Here is a 22,323-nt window from a genome sequence, read left to right as displayed (position 1 = left end):
CTCACCAGGCCTACAGTGCTGGGCAGGGAAAATGCCTCCCGTGTGTGAATCCAGGGAATACCTGAACCCAGCACAACCAGCCTGGGGCACAGGCTCATGCCATGGAGGGAACCTGGGGGTGGCAGGAGCCCCGTTTCTGATGGTTCCAATGGAAGATGTGGATAGTTCAGCACTGCCTTTGTTTACTCAGAATACTTAATCCTGTATTATTTTTTTAATCTCTCCACATCTGCTCCAGGAATATGCTCGTGGGCTGAAATTAGGCACTCAGATTGATTGCTGTTTTATTAACTCCCATTAGTTTGGATAGGGCTGGGGAAATGCTTGGAAAAACCCTCTGCAAAGCCAAAGAGATTTTAGAGGGAGAGCACCAACGCCATGGATATCCCTGGTGAATTTCCAGCCCAGCATTTCCATGTTTGTAATCAGCCTCTGCAAAACAAACAGGGACCACTGGGGTACAGACAGACAGATGAGGGTGACCTGGCTCTTCCCACCTTCCCATGGTGGGAGAAGAGCTAAGAAACACCCCCAAAATCCACCCCAGGAAAAAAAAAAAGCCTGAAAACAAGAGGCAGGTTTGGCTGTACATGGTTCAGCAGGCAGTGATGCCAGCCAGGCACAAGTGTAGATTTGTATTCCTTGGAGCCAGGAGACTGAAATATTTACACTGGTTTACACTGAAATATTTACACTGAAATATTTACACCAGGTTTCTCCATTGTGCTATCCAGAGGGAGCAGGATGGTGAAGGCTGCCTGCCCTGGCACAAAGCAGGAATTCCCATTCCCCTTTTAAACACAGAGCCCATGGGTTTCCATCCCCTCTGATCCTCAGGGCAGCCCAGGACCAGCTGCCCCCTTGCCATCTGCACACCCACTCCTCCAGCATCCCTGTTTGACCCAAAGCTGCTCATTCAGCTCCTGATGCCTGACTGGGGACAGGAAAGGGAGCAGGGGAGCCTGGAAAAGGAGACATGAGGAAAATGATGGGAGAGGGACGTGCCAGAGGAGACAGAGCCTGCACTCAGCCCCGGAATGCTGCTCCCTCTGTGCTGTAACACAGTCAGTGTTTTAAGGCTGGATTCACCCCATCTCCCTTCTCCCAACTGGCAAAATGGTGATGCCATTTCATCCCCAAGCAATCTAGAGGGGGATAGAAGCAGGTGTCAGATAACCCTCCCACCCTGCCCAGGGCACAGGCAACCCTTCCCATCCCCATTCCTCTTCCTCCCTCTTCTCCTGGCTGTTCTCCCCACTCAGAGCTGGGGGCACCAGAGCCATCACACACCCTCACACCCTGGGAGCTTTTCCTTTTGGACCCAGAGCTTGCAGCTGGCACCAGGACAGCCGAACTCCCCGGCACCACCCGGACTCACCGGCCTGGTTGGTGGTGATGTTGACAGAGACGTGCTGCTGAGGGAAGGGGCTCTTGCTGGACACGCCATTGACAGCCTGGATCTCGAAGGTGTAGGGGGTGTGAGCCCACAGGTTGCTGATGAAGACGCGGGTGTCGGTGAGCCCCAGCTGGCGGGGCACGAAGTCCACGTTGTCATCGCAGCGGGAGCAGGCGCGCCGGTCCGAGCGGCATTTCTTGCACACGATGTTGTAGGTGACATCGTCCCGGCCGCCCGTCTCCCGCGGCGGGTGCCACTCCAGGATGATGGACGTCTCGTTGACGATGGAGATGACGTTGCGGGGACCAGATGGGACACCTGTGGGAAAGGAGAGGCACTGAGACAGGTCCCTGCCCTCCCACAGAGGCTCCAGCACAGGAAGGACACCCCAGGGCTCTGCAGTATCCACACCTCCTCCCTCAGGAGGGATTTATGTCCACAGCTTTGCTTAGCTCAGGATCAACTTCCCACATTGGCAACACCAACCACCTGCAATGCAAACAAGTTTCCCAGATGGAGACAACAACTCTTGTGGTATTTTTGGGGTCCCCCATCGTGGAAAGGAAAGATGAATCTGACTTCATGTTTTTAAAAGGCTAATTTATTATTTTATTATACAATATAATATTATATTAAAGAATGCTATCCTAAAACTATACTAAAAAATAGAGAAAGGATACTTACAGAAGGCTTTAAAAGATACTAATGAAAAACTCGTGACTCTCTCCCTGACGCAGCTGGACCGTGATTGGTCATTAAGTTAAAACAACTCACATGAAGCCAATCAAGCAATGACCAGCTGGTAAACAATGTCCAGACCACATTCCAAAGCAGAAAAACACAGGAGAAGTGGATCAATAACTATTGTTTTCATTTTTCTCTGAGGCTTCTCAGCTTCTCAGGAGAAGAAATCCTGGCAAAGGGATTTTTCAGAAAACATTATGGCAACAAATTCCCATGCCACAAACCCACTTAAGCCTCCAAAAAAACTCCATGTAGAATGCACACAGATCCATCCATGAAGTTGGACCCATTTTAATCCCACCAGGAGATACTGAGATAACTGCAGTGCTCACATGGAGAAGCACCTCGAGCAGATTATCCCAGCAAGAGAAAAATCACTTAGCCAGCACCATGGAGAACCAGAGAAGCAGCAGGAGAAGAGAGAGTCAAAAATGGAAAGTGGCTATTAAGGGTTCAATATCTCAAGCTGGAAACCCGGGAATTTCGCACCATGGAGGAAAGCCTGCACCATTCCATGGTTTGCAAGCAGCTCCCATGTTGGACAAGAGATGAAAATTGCATTGATCAGAGCTGCCAGGAGCCACTGCAAATGCTTCAGAGGATGGGAATTGAATGCGCTCCGATTGCAAGCGCTGCCGGATCGGGGCTGCAGGCCCTTCAGGAGGAACCCAGGAGAGCAGCCCTGAGGTACAAACACACGACTGCACAGACCCACGGACTGATCTGGGGTCAGCCAGGATGGCTCCGCAGCCAAAACCACAAAATTCAGCTGCTTGGTTATACTAAATAAGGAAAGCAGAAATTCCTCATGCTGTCTGGGCTGGGGGCTGCACTTCCAAGAAAGAAAAAGGACTTTGCCATGATACAGGGAGCAATAAAAATGATGGAGGACTTGACCTGCAAGGAAGGGTTAAGAGAGAGAAGCACACTCTGTCTTGGGGAAACCCATCCCACGGGAGCCCTCCTCATGTGTGTGTGCCAGGGAACATCGTTAGGGCTGTGGATAAATCAGCCCTGTTGAGTGGCCAGGGATGGGCTGGACAGGGACAGATTCATCAGCACCATGGTGACATGGCTGGTGGGATGGAGAGGTCATTCTGCATGGAGACACTCTGGGAGCCTCTCTAAGCTGCTCCCATGGATAATGCAGATGAAAGATTTTGTTAAAATGCCCAGAGAAATGGCAGCTTTAAAAAAAAAATAGGATAATATTATTCCATTCCCTTTAACCCTTTTCCTCTTTAGGAGTCAAAGCGTCTGTCGTGGAGCAGCCAGCAGTGCAGCATCCTTGCTGGAAAGGGCTTTCCTGTACCTGAGGCACCACAGCATTACCAAGCTCCCCCATGCTGGAGATGTCACAGAGAGTTACAGGAGGGTTGTAGGGGCCACAGCAGGGACAGCAGCAGAGAGAAGGACCTTGATTCCCCAGGGGAACAAGGCTGCAGGACTCACAAAGGCTCAACAGGATCGATATGAGTGAGTCACCCCCAAAAATCTGCAACCTGTCTCACCAGCCTTAATGCAAATCCTCCCTCCATACCTCAAGCAGTTAGTATCTTTTCAAGAAAAAGGAAAAAAACCCTTATTTCTTCCCTTTCCCAGCAGCAAACTGCTGCCTCCCCAGATTCCTCCCACTTTAATTGCAGCCCTTTCCCTCCTCGGCAGGGGCCCAGGAACTGCAGGGATCACCCTTGGAAGGGTTCCAGTCCAGGGCACAGCCAGTAGCTCCACAATGTTATGTACTCCTCTGACACAGAGAAACTTTGTGGGTGAACAGATGGCACCTCAGATTGGAGCACTACAAAATCAAGCACTGACAAGAAGAAATAAAAATCAGCAAAGAGACTTTTTTCCTGTATTGCTATAGCACAGCACTGTTGTAAATCAGTTATGTAACGAGGCATAATAAAGATCTGTAGATTATCTGTAGTTGTGCAACCTGCTGAATACCTGTATGAGAGCTCAGGTGATCCAGCAAAACACACAAATCCTTTCCTTGTTTCCTTGATGTGTGCTTTGAGCACTTCATTTCCCAGCACAGAGGTTCTGGAGCATCCGTGTGCTAAAGCTCCACAATAGGCTGGTTCAAGGGCCTGGAGTCTATCTGGGGGGACTGAGGCCTGAGTTTCCAGCAGGCTGAAGAGCACAGCAGCTCTTTCCTCTCTCCTGGGCTTTCTTCCCACCAAAAGAGAGGCTTGAGGACACTGCTGCCGTGCCAGGCAGCTCGGGCAGGCAGCCGAGCAGCGACGCATTGCTGAATACCAATGCTTAATGCAGCCTTCCCCCTATTAAAAAATACTCCATCTGCAAGACTATGAACAAGACAGCCAGAGCAGATAACTTTAAATCCCCATTTATCCTGGAGACTATCTCCCTGCCATCACCACCGCTGCCTGGGTAATGTATAAATCCCAGAGGCTGCCAGTAAGGTGGGATGTGGAGCCACCCCATCCCTCCGCCTTGCCCACCCAGCCGCGCTCTTCCTCCCATCCACAGCGGGGACGAAAATAAAACAAACTCTACATGGATTGAGACTTGATCCCTGCTGCTGCCCCAGGAGGGAGGGGAGGCCCTGCAGCCCCCAGCCCCAGCCCCATACTCACTGGTGCAGGCGGCGGCGGGCGGGTCGAAGTCTGCCCGGTAGTAGCCGTTGCGGCAGGCGCAGAGCGGAGAGGCCTCGGCGGTGGAGCGGCTGTTCGGGGGGCACGGCACGCACAGCCCCGCGCCCTGGCTGGCCTTGAACGTCCCTGCAGGGCAGGCTGCAAGAGAGAGAGCACAGCAGCTGGGTACTGAGCTGTTCCTGGACAAAGGGGAAAGCAGGTCCTGCCCTTGGAATGAGGTGGAAAGGAAGGAGAGGAGAAACAGTAAAGCTTCACACTTGTAAATGGGGTAGAACCTACCCGTAAACCTAGGATGGCCAGAATTTTCCATGTTGGCTGTGGATCATTCCTGAAGCCACTAGAAAAACACTGCAACCACATGGCAACAATCTTTAGCCAGGCAGAGCAAGGGGACTGCAGTAGCTGTTTTGCTCCTACTGCTTGTACCCAGGCAGGGATATGGCAGGGGGCTGTGGGACCCCCACCCACAACAACACCCATGGGGACATGGACAAGCAGGGGCATGACAGCTCCTCTTCTCCAGATCAGTCCCTTTCCACCACCCCCAACAGCCTGGCTCAGGACCCATAGTTCTTTCTCCATGCAACATTTAAATATTTAATTAAAAAGTCGGTGTGACACCCATGACAGTGTGTTATGGGTTTGTCCTGTTCATCCCTCTCAGCCTGGGGCTGGAGCTTCCCAGCCTCAGAGTTCACTCAAGCAGGAAATGGCATCTAATTCATAACAGAGAAGATGTTCCAGTTACAGTGAGGGTTTAATCAGCCACAGGGGAGGTTTCATTAATCAACCATCTCGCTGCTCTGTGGAGAGAGGGTGAGGATGGAGTGACAGGGATGGGGTCCCTCATCTCCGCCCCACCCCACCCATCCTCAGCAATGGGCACTGATGAATGATGCTCATCCATCCCTGACATCCAACAAAACCTGATGGAACCAAAGGCTGCAGAAGGGAATCATCTGTATTTTGGCACACGTACCCAAGGGATCAGACATCCATCCAGCCCAAGACAGACTGCTCCTGGCCTCACACCAGGGTGGTGCCAGCCCTGCCCCTGTGATGCCATCCCCCAGGGCACAGCTCTGCAGAGAAACACCCGACGTGTCTCATAAACACGGCGATGATTGAGATAATGGAAAGTGCCTCTTAGCCCCTGTCTGCTGCATCAGGATATGAGGCATCTCCTAGCAGCCATGAAGAGGAAATTAATAGGAGCAAGCAGGAGTAACCACTTTGATGCAATTTCCTTGGGAGATAGTGGACCATCTAATCTTTATTGGAGCCCTTTAACCTGTCATTCAAAACTCATGAAGGCCTCCTGCTCACACAGCCTTCCCAGATATTAACAGATGATAGAAAAGAATAAATCAAAACAATATTTTACAATTTTATTATTCAGAAGATCCCCCCCCCCCGCCCCAGCCTGAGGCACACAGCTGGCTGCAATGAACTGTCTCTTTGCAGTGACCCTGACAGCTGGGTGGGGATGTGACATTCCAGAGGAGCCAGCCACCATCTCCCACTGCCCTTCCTCTCCCCCATCACAGGAGGACTGCTGAGTCTCCACATCCCACCACAGCCATCCCATGCATGTGACATCTTAAGGAAGAACTCGGGGCCATAATCCAGCACCTCATGCAGTGTGCACTGAGACACATGGGGTCACCACACAGTCCAGAGGGTTTGAGGGGACCTTCAGGATGCTCCACAGCAGAAGGCAGAGGGATTCAGATCCTTCCCCAACACACACAGCCCTATTCCCATAGCAGCACAAGGAGGTACAGAGTTACACAGACACACAGGGCAGGAGACAAAGCCACAAGTGAACACCAAGGTTGGGAGAGCATCTCCAGCTCCTCACCTCTCCCTCTCCACCATGTCCCAGCAGCCTTGTGCTTCCAAAGGAAGGGGGAGCACCCATGGGACATGCAGAGGGGGATCTATGGGCTCTGGAGCTGGAGAATGTGTCAGAACACAACTGAAACATGCCAAATTCTTTGGAGGAACAGGAAGGGGAGGGCAGTGGTACCAGGGAACAGCCACCTGTGTTTTAATGGAAGAGGATGGAGGAGGGAAGGAGGATGATGAGAGGATTGCAGTGCTATGAACAAGCCCCAGTTTAAAGCTTGAGGGCATGTTGGTGGGTTGATTGGAGAGGTTTGTTAATGTTTAATTACAATTAATCCAAGTGACACTTTGTCAAAACACCTGAACATGGCACCCTGCACCCCAGTGTCCACAGGTTTCCCTTATCACTTCACCCATCCACAAATTCCTGTAATCTGCAGGCACGTGGCTCTTAATTGCTATTATTACCAATTAGCTTTTCTCTCCTGTAATTACACTGTGCTTGCCTAAAGCCTCCCACAGTTTTGGAGAGGTGAATGCCTTCTCCTCCCTCCCAAACACGCTGTGGGTGCAGCACTCCCCTCTGGCTGCTGCCCCTGTGTCTCCTCTTTCTGGGGGAGCTGAACCATGAACCTCATATCAAAAACACAGCACAAACCCCCAGGGCCCTGCAGTGCCATGGTGGGATCCATCATCCTTCACATGGCAAACTCACAGTCCAAGTGCAAGGCTCAGATGGAGCACTCGAGCCCAGCAGGGAGCAATAAATCACCCCACTAATGGCCAGTGCAACATTTGCCCTAATTTAAGGGCTGCTCCAAGAGCTTCCCAGAGCTGGCAAAGTCTGCATCCATGACAGTGGGTCAGAAAAGTGCAGGATGAGGCTCTGCCTCAGCTTTCCCTGTGGGAACAGGCTTTTCTGCCAGTGCCCAGGCTATGGCACAACCTGCATCTCTTCAGCCCGGAGGAGAATTAATTGATTGTTGATTATGGGGGCTGGATAAGATTAATGATGTGCTTAACTATCCATTTCCTCACATTTAGGCACCAGGGGTGTGTTTGTAAATGCTGAGGCACAGAACTCATCCGTGCTGCTCAGCAGGGAGGATGCTCAGCACTTAACCCCCCCACAATCCAAAGCTGCCCACGGATCCATCATCCTGCCTGCACACCAGGAATGCTGCAGATCCCAGGTGTCAGTTTGCCAGCAGGACTCCTCTTCCAGGGCTGACAGGTCTGGGGGTGGGAGGGAACATCATTGAGGGGCTGGTGAAACTCAGGCTTCTTGCAGAGAGATATCATCAGTGGAAGTTTGGGGGAGAAATAGCTGCAGGTCACTGTCACATCCAAGGGGTGATTGTAAGGACATGGCCACAGGGCTGGATACAACTGGGAACTCCCAGCCAGAGCTGAACCTCTCCTATCCCCTCTCAAAGGCTTGGAGGAGGGATGTGTCACATCTCTCATACAAGGCAAACACTCAGTGAAGTCACCACAAAGCTGTGTCCCCTCTGTCACTTCCCTCTGCAGCTCTGGGAGTCACAGAACATCAGAACCTGGGAGATACAGAACCTCAAATATGCTGAGCTGGAAGGGATCCCCAAGGACCATCAATCCAGCTCCTGGCCCTGCTCAGACACCAGAACAATCCCACCCTGTGCATCTCTGACAGCATTGTCCAAATGCTCCTGGAGCTCTGGCAGCCCTGGGGCTGTGCCCATTCCCTGGGGAGCCTGGGCAGTGCCCAGCAGCAGGATGGATAACGGAAGCACTCGTGGCACACAACAGCACCCTGAGGGTTTTTCACTGCTCAACACTCTCCTGTATCCTGCATCATTGTATTCCAGGTGCCAGGAGTCCTAGAAAGAGCCAGAGAGAAGCAGATCTCTCAGCTCATCCATCCCTGCTCCTGCCTGAGGCAAGCCACCATCACAGCCTCTGTGGAAAGGGTGCAAGAGTGGGGATATTCAAGCATGGGGGTATCCAAGCTTATCCAAATCCTCTCAGTTAGCACCTGGAACTTGCACTTTTTAATTACTCTCTCAGGGAAGCTTAAGTCAAAAGAGGAAAAAAAAGAAGAAAGGAAGAAAAAGGAGACATTGCCTCTACATTCACTTGCTCTAAAGCTCCCTGGGGATGCAGAGTGGCATTTTTCCTTCTCAGATTTTAAAATAGGAGTTTCTCCAAGGAATTACAGATTCAGCAGCGATTCAGAGAGCCCTGACCTGCCCCAACCCTCACCAGCAGCCAGCAAACCAAGTCAGCAGTGCCTCATCCATCCCATGCCCCTGTGTCCCTGCTCTGGCAGAGCTAACCCCATTTTCCAGGTAACCCCAAATTCACACTTGGTTTGGGTTCCCTTTTGGCTCCAGTGCTTTTCCAGGGCAATCCCTGTGTCTTTAAGGACACCTGTGGCACTCTGGCACAGCAGGTGATGAAAAGCTGTGTTAGAAGCAGCAGTGCTGCACAAGATGATGCCCTCAAGCAAGCTGGAGGTGTGGAGAGCATTGTCAGCTGCAAAGGCACTAAAGAGCCTGGATGATCCAGCCTTGCTCCAAAAAGACCTGTGGAAGCACCAGCAACACCCCTGGGAGATGGGCAGCAGGGTTTGAGGACAGCCCAGGTCAGGAAAAAAGGAGAAACTGTGGCTCACAGCATTTGCAGCCTGCCACTTTCTGCAAGCAACAATTTATCTTTGAGAAAAAATACTGGCATCTCAACCCAACACCTTGTGCACAAGGCTCATAATTTTTTGATGAAACCCCCCCAAAAAAGGGAGGCGATGCTTGCTAGAAACCCCTTGTGCATTTCATAGACACCACGACACAGAACCTATCTTTAAATACATTAAAAAATAAAATAAGAAAAAAACACATCCATTTTTCAGCCTTCAAACTGGTTAGCCCCAGAGATGGGTGCTTTAAAATGCTCTCCTTGCCATCCTGCTGTCACCCTGAGTGGCCAAGGTGTCAGCTAGGACACCCTCCCAGACACTGTCAGCTGAGAGACACCATCCAGGGGAATCAACACCCACACAAAACCGTGTGCCACAGCAAAGTGTCACTGAGAGGATGCTGTGACTACAGGGGCAAGCACTTGGCACAGCTTCCCAGGGCTCCCATTTGCCCCCATGACCCCATGTTCCCTGGGGGGACACACACAGACCCCGAGCTGCCACCCACTCCTTGCATTTGGGCTTCAATGCCTTTGATATGATGATGACAACACAGGCAGCAGGTTGGGGGGAAAAGCAGCAGAATTGGGCAGGTTGTCACCCACAGGCAGAGGCTGTCATCTCCCACCTTCAAAGGGTGACAAGGGCGCTGCTTTCCCACCCTGCTTTCATTCCCCTCCTTATCCTCCCTGCACACATCCAAGCAGGGAGCAGGCACGTGGTGCCAGAGGTTTAATTGCATCCCTGCATGGTGCTCTCCTGTCATCCCTTCCCTCCTGCCTCTCTGTTGGGGAGGGGGCTGGCAGGTTGTTTTGTGAGGATTCTGCCCCCATACCTACTTCTTAATGATGTGATTGCCTTTTATATTAAGCCAAGTGTTTCTCCAGGAACATCTCAGCCTGGCACAGGGAGCCCAGTAGGCAGCCAGCAGTGCCAGGGGGTGCTCTGCCATGCCACCCTCCACCAGGCATCCACAAGTTAATCCTGAGAGCTTTCCATACTGGGAGCAATGCCAAGCCAGGAGAGCTCGGAGGGTATCTCCATCCTGCCTCCCTGACCATGCCAAGAAAGGAGAATCAGCCCTTAAATACCCCATCAGCCACCAAATCCCAGCATCCAGGCCTCAGTGTAGGGAGCAGAGTGCAACCCAGGTGGAGGAACAGGGAAGTCCAAGCATTCCCTGAAGCATCCTCCTGCTCCCAAGGAGGGAGCTCAGCACAGCACAGGGACCCCAAGCCATGCCAGAAACCAAAGCACACAGGGACAGGATGTCACTGTCATATTTTCTGAAAAATCCCTTTGCCAGGATTTCTTCTCCTGGGAAACTGAGAAGCCTCAGAGAAAATGAAAACAATAATTATCTGGTTTGCTTCTCCTGTGTTTTGCTGCTTTGGAATGCGTTTGGACATTGTTTCTCCAACATGTGAATTGTTTTAACTTAATGACCAATCACAGTCAGGCTGTGTCAGGACTCTGGAAGGAGTCACAGTTTTTTCATTAGTATCTTGTTAAGCCTCCTGTAAGTATCCTTTGTCTATTATTTAGCATAGTTTTAGTATAGCATTCTTTAATATAATACCATAAAATAATTAATTAGCCTTCTAAGAACATGGAGTCAGATTCATCATTTCCTTCCTGCCACGGGGGACCCCGAAAATACCGCACACAGGACAGCCCAGTGGAGCCTTGTCCCCAGATCCTTGTCCCAAAACCTCTTTTTGGTGCAAACTTCTCCATTTTGTAGCCAAACACACAAATTTTGGATCCCCCAGAGATGCTCCTGCCTCAGGGCCATCTGAATTACAAACAGCACCCACCCCATTGTGTTCCCTTCTTTCAGCACTGTCTAGGCAGAAAGTCATGAGATAAACTCATGAGATAAACATGAGCTTCCCAGCATCAGGGCAGGCATCCTGCAGGCATGGGCTCCATCTCTCCCTGCTCCACATGATGCAGCTGCTTAATTAAACCAGCCCTGCACCTCGGGAGGAATAGGCTTAGATCCGCCTTGGGACACATGTAAATTAAAGTCAGAGCCAGCCTGCCATGGTTTATTCATGGAGGGAAGTAAAATTCAATGTGGTTTTACCTTTCTCGGGTTTTTTTTTTTTCCTCTGCTTTTCTTCTCATGGATGAGAAATGAATTGGAGCAGGGCAGGATTTCAAAGGTGCTTGCAGGGAGCTGTGCAAGGAATATTAGAGGCAACAGGACTGAATGCATCCCTGTTCACCTCTCCCAAAAACCCAGCCCTCACCCCAGAGGAGCCAGAACCTGGCTGATGGAGCAAGGTGCTCACAGACTGAAATGCTCAGAGTAAGCCCCACATGCTTCACTGGAAGCAAAATGCAGCCCATGCTCACCCAGAAGCAGTTTTCCCCCAGAAAGGCTTACTTGGAAAAATTAGGGGTCTCTGGATGCAAGGGAGCTTCAACACCAACTGTTTAGGTGACATCATGGCCCCAAACGAGGAGTTTCAGCCTCGAGCAGGGCAGGGAAGCAGCTGGTTCAGGCTCCCACGTGCCTGGCTGCTCACTGCCTGCAGCTTCCCAACAGGTCCATGCTCACCCATTTAATCACCACTCCGGGCTCCACTCTCTCTGTTTTTCACGGCTGGGAGGATTTTGAAGGTCTGAAGAGAAAATCTGCCCCAGATGGATGGGAAGAGAAGAGCAGGCACGCCCTAGGCAGATGGAGCCGTGGGGCTGCCAGCTTGCCACAGAGCAGGGAAGTCACTTCACTCTCCAAAATAGCCAGAGGGGGGGAAAAAACCCAGCACTTGTCATGGCCATTTTTCCAAATCACTGTTCTCCCACTCAGGTTTTGTTGTGTTTTAGTTTCCACTTGGCTCCAGGCTCACTGCCCAGTCCCATGCCACAGCTCCCCAACCACAGCTCCACTTCCTTGCCATAAACCAGCAATTCTGAGTGATCCAACTGAATAAATTAATCCAACTCCAGACAATTCACACACATACACAGGGAGGGTCACAGCAGAGAGAGCAGCAGACATGTGGCCATGGCAGTACCAGGCACAGGCTGCTCCTCACTGCCCCAGCTCATTAGTCTGAGTCAACAAATGAAAGGGGGATGAAGCTGTCATCAAGGATTTGATGCTATTTAACCTCCTCACATTCTTCTTTAAAAATAGATTTAGCAGCTGCAGCCTGACCTCTGCCAGGGCCAACATCCCTGCAAGCAGGAGCTTCCAGTGCCTAAAGGGGCTCTGAGGGCCTGGAGTGACAGGACAAGGGGGAAGGGCTTTACATGGACAGAGGGCAAGGTTAAACTGGATATTGGAAAGAAATTCTTGGGTGGTGAGCCCCTGGCACAGGGTGCACAGAGAAGCTGTGGCTGCCCCATCCCTGGAAGTGTCCAAGGCCAGTGCCCCACCATCATCTGTCATCCACAATGAAGCTCACAACAAGTTTGGAGTAACAAAATGGGGGACTGAGATTGAGGCCAGGACTTATGTCCCAAGAGATGCTCTACTCCCAACTCCAGCCATCAGGCCCCATGGAGAAATATTTTTTTCCCCTCATGAACCACAGCAATGTGAAACTCCAGAGTTGCCAGACACAGACTGGAAGAGCCAATACTTCCACGTGCTACCTAACCCAGGACATTGTGTTCACCCCTCAATGCCTGCATGAGCCATCAAGCCACCTCATCAACAGGGAAGTGAAAGGGCACAAAAATTCCTGGAGGATCTTCAGGAGAAGTTCTTTCCCAGGTCCAGAGCTGCTGGCAGGGGCTGTGGTTAGAAGCCCCCTGAAAAAAGATGCATCTTTCCTCTGCAACTAGGGATTTTGGAAACCACCAATGTGTCTCCAGCCCCTCTTCTGACTGGGAAATTGGGGTGGCATTGCCACTGGGCTCCCCAAAGCACAGTCCCCTCCTGGCTGGAAAGCAAAGACCTCCCATCCCTAACAGGAACTAATTAGGCACCTCTTCCTCCTTCTCCAGCTCATGCCACGCAGTGTCCCCTCGATCTAGAGAGCATCAAGTGCTCATTAATTACATCTGAAGTGGTTCCTCGTTAGTGCTGACACCGTGAAGGAAGAGTCACCCCAGGATGGGGCTGGGGAGAGTTTCAGCCACAGGGCCAGGCTGGCACAGACAGGGACATGGGGACACACAGCTTCCCTGTGTCCCTGCCACAGCACTGCAGGACATCGTGCCTCGGGTCACGCTGGGGTGGGGAGATGTCCCAGCAGGAGGGGAGCCCTGGGGGGCTGTGGTTTGGCTGACTGCTCAAAGATTATGCCCAGGAATAGATTTGCCATGGGAGGACATCCCAACCAAGGCACATTCCTCATCCACCCCAAGAGTGCCAGGCAAGGAATTAATTAGAAAAACAATTAAGAGAGCTTCCCAATGAATATTTATAGCAGAGTAAGCCATAATTACTGTTCCTGGGAGGAAAGGCACCCTCCTACCCAGCTGCAGAGAGGAGAGAGGACACACAGCACCGACAAGGGTGGCACCTTTGAAAAGCCCTTCCAGCCAAACCATTCCAGGCTTCCATGAGTCCCACACTGGGTCACCCCTATGGCACAATGGGGAGGGCAGGCAACCTGCTCTACAGCTCCTGGACAGGAAAGAACCTCCTGCAAGCAGTGTGAACACTCTGGCACTGCCCATTTTGGTGCCACCACTGGGGACAGGACAGATGTTCAGAGCAGCAGGGTGGAAGAACACTCACTGAGCCCACCTCTAAGCCCAGACAGCTTCTCCCTGCCTAAATTTCCACCTGTGTCTGTGCTGGTGATAGCAACAAGCAGGCACAAAGGAGTGGTCTCCTCCATCCTCAACATCTGCTACACATAAGTCAAAGCCACCTGAGACTGCAGGGATTTACTGTACATAGGCAGCTCTGGAAGATTTTCTTAGCTGTGAAACATAATTTGCACCTTGGGCTCTCTAAGAATAAGTTGTCTTCAATAATAACACACGATTAAGAGCTCAGGAGCAGATCCGATGTGAAGCAGGAGATCTGTGATAATCCCAGGTCTCTCCTGCCACCCCTGCTTGCCTGGTGTGCTGAAACAGAAGTCCATGGTAAAAACAGGAGATTTGGGTTTAGCCAGAGAATGACAGCCCCTGGAAACACCCAGAGAACCTTTCTGCCATGCCCAGAACCATTTCAAACTCCCTGTTTTGTATTAGTGCAGAACTCATAAACATCAAAGTAATCCCTGCTTGTGAGGAGGGTGACCAGGTTCCCCTGCACCATGGACAGGACAAATGCCAGTGAGCACCAACCCCTACCAAAGCTACGTCCAGGGCCAGGGCAGATGTGTTGAGCCTGGATGCAATATGTACTATAATAAAGCACAAAATAAAAAATAAAAGTGTAAGTCAATATCGTGTCTCTCCTCAAGGGCAATTTCCTCTGTGGGCTGCAGACCCAGCAAAGCTGCTTGAGCCAGGAGAGAAATTCAATTCATAATTCCCCCTGTATACAATTCTCCAGGATGCCCCTGCTTTTACAGACGAGTTTTAGGTACCAAAGTCCAGAGACCAGACCTGAGGCTGCAGCTCTCCACCTTCAGCTTGGCACACACTTCTGTGCTCCACAACTCTCCCCCAGCACAGCACGGAGACAGCCAAAATACACAGAGCATCACCACACCATTTCAGAAGGCTTCAAGCCCTACAGAGCAACACCTCACCACTTCAGAAGGCTTCCAGCATCTGCCCTTCTTAATCTTTAGCTCAGCCTTTTATCCCCTCCTGTTAATGCACTGCACCTGTGTGCCCTCTGCTCCCTTTGGTGGTTGGTCAGTGCCCCTGGGCACTCCAGGGCTCGTTGCTGTCAGTGCTGCTCACCTGCTGCTCACAGCTGTAACCAATTGGGAATGAGGCTCAGCCCCACCCCAATCACCACAAACTCTGTGCCTACAGCCCCTACCAGAGCATCATCCCAGGGAGGCCCCAGGGAGGAAAGAGATGAGGAAAGACAAGGACAGCATTATCCCAGGAATTGCTCCCTGCTGCTGGGAGCCCAGCCATGCCCAGGCAGGACGCAGCCACTCTGAGAGCACCAAGGTGACCAGCTCCTACCCCAGCTCACAGCTCTCCTGCCTCAAATCCATTTCACACAATAAATGTGACACAAGCAGATGAGTCCTGGGCTGAACACAAAAACAAAGCAATGAAGTTCCCTCCGTGCCATTAATGAAATTTTCACGGCTGCTGCTGGAGCCTAGGGTGGGAGAACAGCAATTCCCCCCTGGGGTGGGTGCAGAACTGAATTTGGGGTGCCCACAGCTCTGGTTTGATGCTCCCACAGCAAAGGCAGGGAGGTTCCTTGGCCGTGAGTGCTGCGCTGGCTGCAGACGGATGGGTTTTCCCATGGCTCCTCCAAGGAAGGGCCTGTTTGAGAGCGTGAGCCACGCTGTGATTTAATCTCCCTGCTCCCCTCTGCACGCATCCTCTGCCATCTGAGGCACCAGGCATGACAAATGGCCCCCTGTACCACGCTCAGAGCTGGCACCCACGGCACCGCTCCATTTGTCACCATCCGAGCGCGCGGCGGGGCTCGAGAGGGCAGCAAATGAAAACCTCGCATTCTGCACTGATCACTTCTCCCTCGTCCTAGCGGGCTCCATCCTTCCTCAGCCCGGTCCCAGCTGGAACATCCAACCCACACAGGGGAAAGCAGGGCAACTCCCTCCACCTGGGCCATGGACTTTTCACCACTCTGGGGTCTCTCACTCACTAAAACATTATCAGTGAATGGCTGTTTCCCCCAGCAGGGATTGCAGGACACCCACAACTGCAGCCCAACTCAGCTTCCAAATGATGCCTTGCACAGTGGAGTGGTGATGAGTTATCTCATGGCTTGAGGGGGGAAAATCCATTTTATTATTATTATAGAATCACAGAATCATTAGGTTGGAAAAGCCCTCCAAGGTCATTGACCCCAAACATTAACCCAGCACTGCCAAGGCCAACACTAAACCACGTCCCCAAGTGCCACATCTACACAGCTTTCAAACACTTCCAGGGATAGATATTCCATCACTTCCCTGGGCAGCTTGTTTCAGGGCTTGGCAGCCCTTTTGGTGAAGAAATTTTCCCTAATTCCCAATCTAAACCTCTTGAGGCCATTCCCTCTTGTCCTGTCCCTGTTCCCTGGGAGCAAAGCCCAACCCCCCCAGCTGTCCCCTCCTGTCAGGGAGTTTTGCAGAGCCAGAAGGTCCCCCCTGAGCCTCCTTTTCTCCGGGCTAAGCCCCTTTCCCAGCTCCCTCAGCTGCTCCTGGTGCTCCAGCCCCTTCCTCAGCCAGGGTAAAAAACTCCTTTTTATTATGTTTGAAATTATTACTGTTATCCTGCTGGGAGAGACACTGGCCCCACGGGCTGTAGGGTGCAGCACAGCCCCAAACACGAGTGAGATTCCCACCCCTTGGCAAGCAAACCGCAGCAAGAAGAGCCATTCCCAAAGGAGCCCTCTCGTGACTGAAAAAAAAACAACCAACAACCCAACAAAAAACAAAAAGGAAAAAGTTATAGAAAGGCTTTAAAAGTCCCTGGCTGAGTCACTGGGTTTGCCAGGTGCTGGCTATTTGCAAACAAGGGTGAAACAATGCGGCTGCCGGACATGGGCCGGATCTGGCGCTTCCTTGCGGCTCTCCCATTGTCCAGGAGAACAATCCCTGCTCCTGCTGGACAGCAAAGGCAGCAGGGTGAGAGCCAGGTCTCCTGGGCTGGGTCAGTGGAGAAGGCTGGCTAAGATGGGTGGGTTTCACAGCCCACTGCTGCAGGGATGCTCATGAAGACCCATGGAGCTCTGCACCCCAAAATCCCTCCAAAAATTAATTTTCCCAGGGTCTACAGCTACTACAGGAAGTTTCCTAACTGGATCATTAACAGAACAAGGGTTTGGAAGCAGTTTTATGCCTCCATTTGCAAACAAGGGTTTGGAAGCAGTTTTATGCCTCTAGTCACAAGGAAAGACCCTTAGGTGAAAGGGAAAATCAAAGGAGGATTTTTCTTCCTGTTTTAAGGCTGGAATCAATGTTATCAACACTCAGAAGTTCTCATGGTAGGGAAGAAAAATACATAAATGGCCCGTGGAACAATTTAAGGAGGAAAAAAATTGATAAGCAGGAAAACAAAGCCAGAGATGGAAGCTAGTCCCTAATCCCTCTGAGGTGACTGCTGTGATGGTCCAGCTTGGGAATCCCAACCCTGCCATTCTCACTTGGCCCCCACTCACACCCTGCCTGGGGTATTTTCTGTGTTTCTCCCTTTTTTCTCCTTCAGACGGGTCTGGATCACAGGGATGATTTGGGGACAGGGACAGGGAGTGGTGGCTGTGGTGCCCAAGCCTCCTCCCCAACAGCAGCCAGGCCTCATGGACCCTCCCCATCCCTGTGCTGGGGGAAGGAAAAGGGCCTGAATCCATCAGAGGCACATTTGGGCTAATAATGTCTAATTAAGAGTTTCATTAAAACCCATCACACTCATTAGAAAAAAAAGTTAACAAGGTTTTCTGGACATTTTCCTTGCAAAATTATTACGGAGGTTAATGGATGCCTTCACTAAGGCATAATTTAGGAAAAAAATCACACTTTTTTTCTTTTTCTCTCTCCTTTTTTTTTTTTTTTTTCCTTTGTGATTCCACTGTTTCTCCTCCACAGTGTGGCCGTGGTAAAACTGGGCTGCCTGTTCCACCCAGTGGTGGAAGCCGGGAGATCGCTTCCAGGCAAAGGCAAAGCCCCTCCAACAAAGGGGAGCATCCCTCCCTCCCTCCCCCAGCAGGATTGGGCAGGAGCTGGCAGAGCTTCCACTTCCCAGCACAGCCTGAGCAGGGAGAGCGGCTTGGGCTGATGCAGGATGGGAGAGGGGCAGGAAACTTGATATTGTGCCAAAAAACAAAAACAAAAGGGGAAGGAGAAAAAAAAAAAAAAAAAAAGAGAAAGGAGAGAATGGCCCATTTTGAGCAGTCAGAGGTTTGTAGATCAGCTAAGCCTGAAATAAAACACCCCCTGGACATCTTTGCTGCCATTCTAAAAGCAGCTTTTGGGATGGTTAGTGGGGTAGTGTGTCACAGTTCTCCAAGCCCCAGGGAGCAGAGGCACAGCAGTGCATAGGCAGGAGGAGATCCACAGCCCCAGCGTGCTGACTGTGCCCAGCCTTGCTGGGCAGGAGGAAAGCTTGAAATCCCAATTCCAACCCTCAGGGAAACACTTTCCCTAGAAAAACAATTAAATCATCCTGAGCATCACTGATTTCTACCCAGCTGCCAGGCAGAGACCCCAGTGTGCATCAGCTGTTTGTCCACAGGTTTGGAAAGGTTTGGGAACAAACTGGTTGTCCTAAGCCTGGTCCCCAGTAAAGAGCTTCAGGAAGTGCTGTTGTTTCTTAATCCCAAATATTTATTTTTTGTCCCCAGCCCTTGTTCTACCTGGCCCACTCTGGGATGCTGCTGGCCCCATCCCGTGCCTGGCTAAACCAAATCCAAGGGCAGGTGGAAGGAGAGAAGGGCAGGGGAAGCACTTTCTTTTTACCTCTTTGTTTTTCCCCTCCTGTTTTAGAGGATAAAATCTCAAAAAAAAGATCACTTGTAAGCCAGGTAAGCTGGAATGAGATGGAGTGGTGGGGAGGAGAGAAGTCAGCACAGAGGCTGGAAAGAAGATGATTTCCATATGGGCATATGCATGGACCAGCAGACTGGAGAAGAAATAAAAAATTAAGCCATCTTGAAAAGCAAAAAAAGCCTTTTCTGCAGCCCCTGCCAATGCCTGGTGTGCTCACCCTGCCCCAGGCACCCAGGCAGCTGGACATGGAGCTGCAGCACACTGGGATGGGATAGGTACAGCTAAAGGCATGGGGAGCAGGGTCCTGCGTCCCCATGACCTACCTTGCTGCCATTCACACATGGGACAAAACCAACATCACCTTCATCACCAAAGAAAACCACTCCTGGGCACCCCAAAATGGTGCAGGGGCACCAGGCTGGACCATGGAGCAGGGAAAAGGCAGGCAAGGGCATAGCCAGAGCCCAAAAATTCCCAGTTCTCAAGACAACAACAATTGCATTGGGAAAATTTGACTATTCCCTTGTTTTAAGCGATAGCAAATTGTTCTACTGCTAATTGCAGAATGTTTGCAGTTATTTAAAAATCACTTTATAAATCACATTGTTTCCAATCTTCTGTGATGGATAAGGAGAGGGAATCAATAATTATCACCAGGGCTGCTCGGCAGGAGGGGAGGATAACAGGGGAACCAGCATGGAGCTGCTCACTCCTCAACATTCAAGGTCAGACCTGCCCCTCCCGCTGCTCCTTTCCCCGATCCATTCCTCCACACAAAAGGCAGAAGGGAAGGACAAACAGGGAAAGGAGACAGAGCACTCAAAGGGATGAAGGAGATGAGGATAAACCCACAGAGAGCTTTGGCAAAGGCTGGGCAGAGCCCAGCAGGTGAAGAAGGATGGAGGACATGGCTGGAGATGGGATAGGGGAGCGGCTGCTGAGTGGAAAGCCAGGGATGCCTGGAAGCGTTGCAGGCACTACAGCCCAGCTTTGCTCTTGGTTTGTGGGGTTTGTTTTGATTTTTTCCCCCGGCCAGGTCAGATTTCCAGCTGCTGCAGCAGACAGGCAGCAGCGGCAGATTGGAGGCTCCCGAACCCGCCAGCACAGGAATTTGCCAGGAGGGGAAAACTGAAAGTGAGACAAGGCCGGGAAGCAGCAGGACTGCTCTCTCACCCCTTCTTCCTGAGTTTATAAATACAACCTAGAAATTCAGCACAAAGGTAGTTCAGTCCCAGACTTTTTCCTTCTCCGTGCGCCCGAGTTAGTGCCCGGCACTGGGAAGGTCGGAGAGAAAGCCAGCGTGATTCCAGCAGACAGAAACAGTGCCCAGTCCTCAAACTCAACAGGGATGAAAGCCAAGAGACACAACAGCCAGCATTCTAGTGAGGGGTTCCTTTGCCATCATCAGGTTTCAAACACCAGGAGAGAAAGGGTTTAACAATCTTCCTCGGGGAGAAAAAGCAAAATCCACCCAGCCTGCTTATCCAAGGTTTTCCCCGCCTCCCAGTGATCCCTGCTGCCACCTTCCCTCCCACCTCCTCCCCAGCACCATGATGCATTGCCCCTTGACCACACAAGGAAGCCATAAAGCAGGGCTGAGGGACAGGGCAGAGCAAGACAAATGGATTTAATATCAGCCCGAGGAGAGTGTGGGCTCTCTCGCACACCAAATGAATTATTCATTTGGGATTCAGGCAGAGCCTGCATCTCACACTGACCCACCGCCCCTACGGGCACAGGGTGTCCAACAGGATGGGCTGGGCAGTGCTCTGGGTTTTGGCACACAGCTGAGAGCTGTGACAGGGAGTCTGTGCCAAACCAGCCTGGGATGGGAACAAATAACGGGGCTGATCCCCAAAGACAATTCCCCTTCTCTCCCATGCCCACCCTGGCGCAGTGGAGGTAGCAACCCCCATCCCTCTGACCCCAAAACAGGAGGATCATCTCCTCAGGGCTCTGAGTACCCCCAGCGAAGATGACGTTGTGCCTGTGCCTCCCTCGAGCCCTAAGTGCCACTAAAAGCTGGGATTAATGAATCCCTGAGTGGCCCAAGCTCCACTGTCAGCACGAACCCGCTCCATCTAATGGCCCCATGATAGGCACAGCCTTCTTCCCAGGGGAGCAGGGATGAGACAAGCTGGGGGAGCCAAACCATCCAACCCTATCTTTTCCCCCACCACACAGGAATTAAGCCTATTTCTGCAGTCTTCAAATACTGAGGGATTTTCTTTTTTTGTTGTTCTTTTTTTTTTCTTTGGTGACAATTCCCACAGGCTTGCTAAGTGCCTCATCTCAGGCTGATGAAGGCTTGGAGCAGATGTCAGGAGTATGTGCTTCCCAGGAGCCAGGGTGCAATCCTGGCAGCTTCCCTGCCAGGCACACCAGGCAGAGGAATAAAACCCCTTCTGAGAAAACAAAGTCAAACAGAAAACCAAGGAATTTTTATTTCTGAACTTTGCAATGTAACACCTCCTGCCCACCAACCTTCATGAAGGGCAGCAGTGGGCTTGGGTCTTCCCTTGCCAGCTCCAAGGCCCATGGGGATACAAGGAGGAGCTTAATGGCCAATGAAATACCACGGAGCCAGAGTCCAACCCAAGGTCAGATTTCTATTCAAACACAGTTAATTTTCCAAAATTCAAGATATTAACTCTGGATCAAGCTTTTAGGAGGGGTTTTAGTGAACTTCCAGGGGATGAGGGATATATAGGACTTGGATTCCTCAGCAGCATTGAGCAGGGCTTTCAGACACACAGGTCTCATTCAATCCCAGCCTCTTCTCTGTCCTCCTGACATGGGAACTGGAAAATTCTTGAAGCTCTCCTCCACAGACAACATCTTACCAGCACCCATGGAATCATCAAACAGCACATTCCTGTCATCACAGACGTGCTTGGTGCCATTTAACACCTGCTTGCCCTCCACCCACAGCATACTCTGGTGCCTTTCAGGATCCTACATGCTGCCAGTCAATCTATAAAGGATATTCCTACTCCAAGGAGCTGCCAGGATCCCTTAATCTTCCCCTCAAGCAGTCTGAACACAAAGCACACTCCCCATGCAAAAGCAGAATGCTCACCAGGAGCTCAGCAGTTTCTCCCTGGGGATCAGTGCTGAGGAGGGGGAGCCCAGCTGGAGACAGGCACCAGGGCACAGAAAACCCAACAAATCCCCAATTTCCTGGGGTCTGCTTGGTGTAGCTTTGATGGCCTGAACACTTCACAGCCCTGCTGGAGTTTGCACAAGGAATGGAAATAAGAAAAGCCATGGAGAGGGGTCTAACACCCACTCTCAGCAGGTTTGCTCCCATGCCCCTCGTCCTGGTGTTGTCAACCCTCTGCCCTTCCCCAAGCACTGAGAAGGTGCATCACAGTCCTCCCAGGGGTCAGGAGCACTCAAGACCCCACCTAACTCCAGCTGGCAGATGGGTCAACACCACCAAAACCCACACTTCTACATTGTCACTGTTTTCCTCCATTTCTGGCAAAGTGACAT

The 22,323-nt window shown here is 51.4% G+C and overlaps 1 protein-coding gene across 1 annotated transcript in view; it reads right to left on the bottom strand.

Moving 5' to 3' along the window:
• EPHB1 (EPH receptor B1) overlaps positions 1-22,323 on the bottom strand; it is a 79,275-nt gene that overhangs the window by 25,758 nt on the left and 31,194 nt on the right. The window contains exons 4-5 of the mRNA XM_030227046.2: positions 4,744-4,899; positions 1,379-1,714 (exon numbers count right to left, since the gene is read on the bottom strand). Of these exons, the coding sequence (XP_030082906.2) occupies positions 1,379-1,714; positions 4,744-4,899 (492 nt within the window). The remainder of the gene's footprint in view (positions 1-1,378; positions 1,715-4,743; positions 4,900-22,323) is intronic.

Source organism: Serinus canaria, chromosome 9, assembly GCF_022539315.1.
Source record: "Serinus canaria isolate serCan28SL12 chromosome 9, serCan2020, whole genome shotgun sequence".
Classification (NCBI taxonomy): domain Eukaryota; kingdom Metazoa; phylum Chordata; class Aves; order Passeriformes; family Fringillidae; genus Serinus; species Serinus canaria.
The sequence above is the reverse complement of the archived record's forward strand: the minus strand, read 5'-3'. Positions and strand labels throughout refer to the sequence as shown.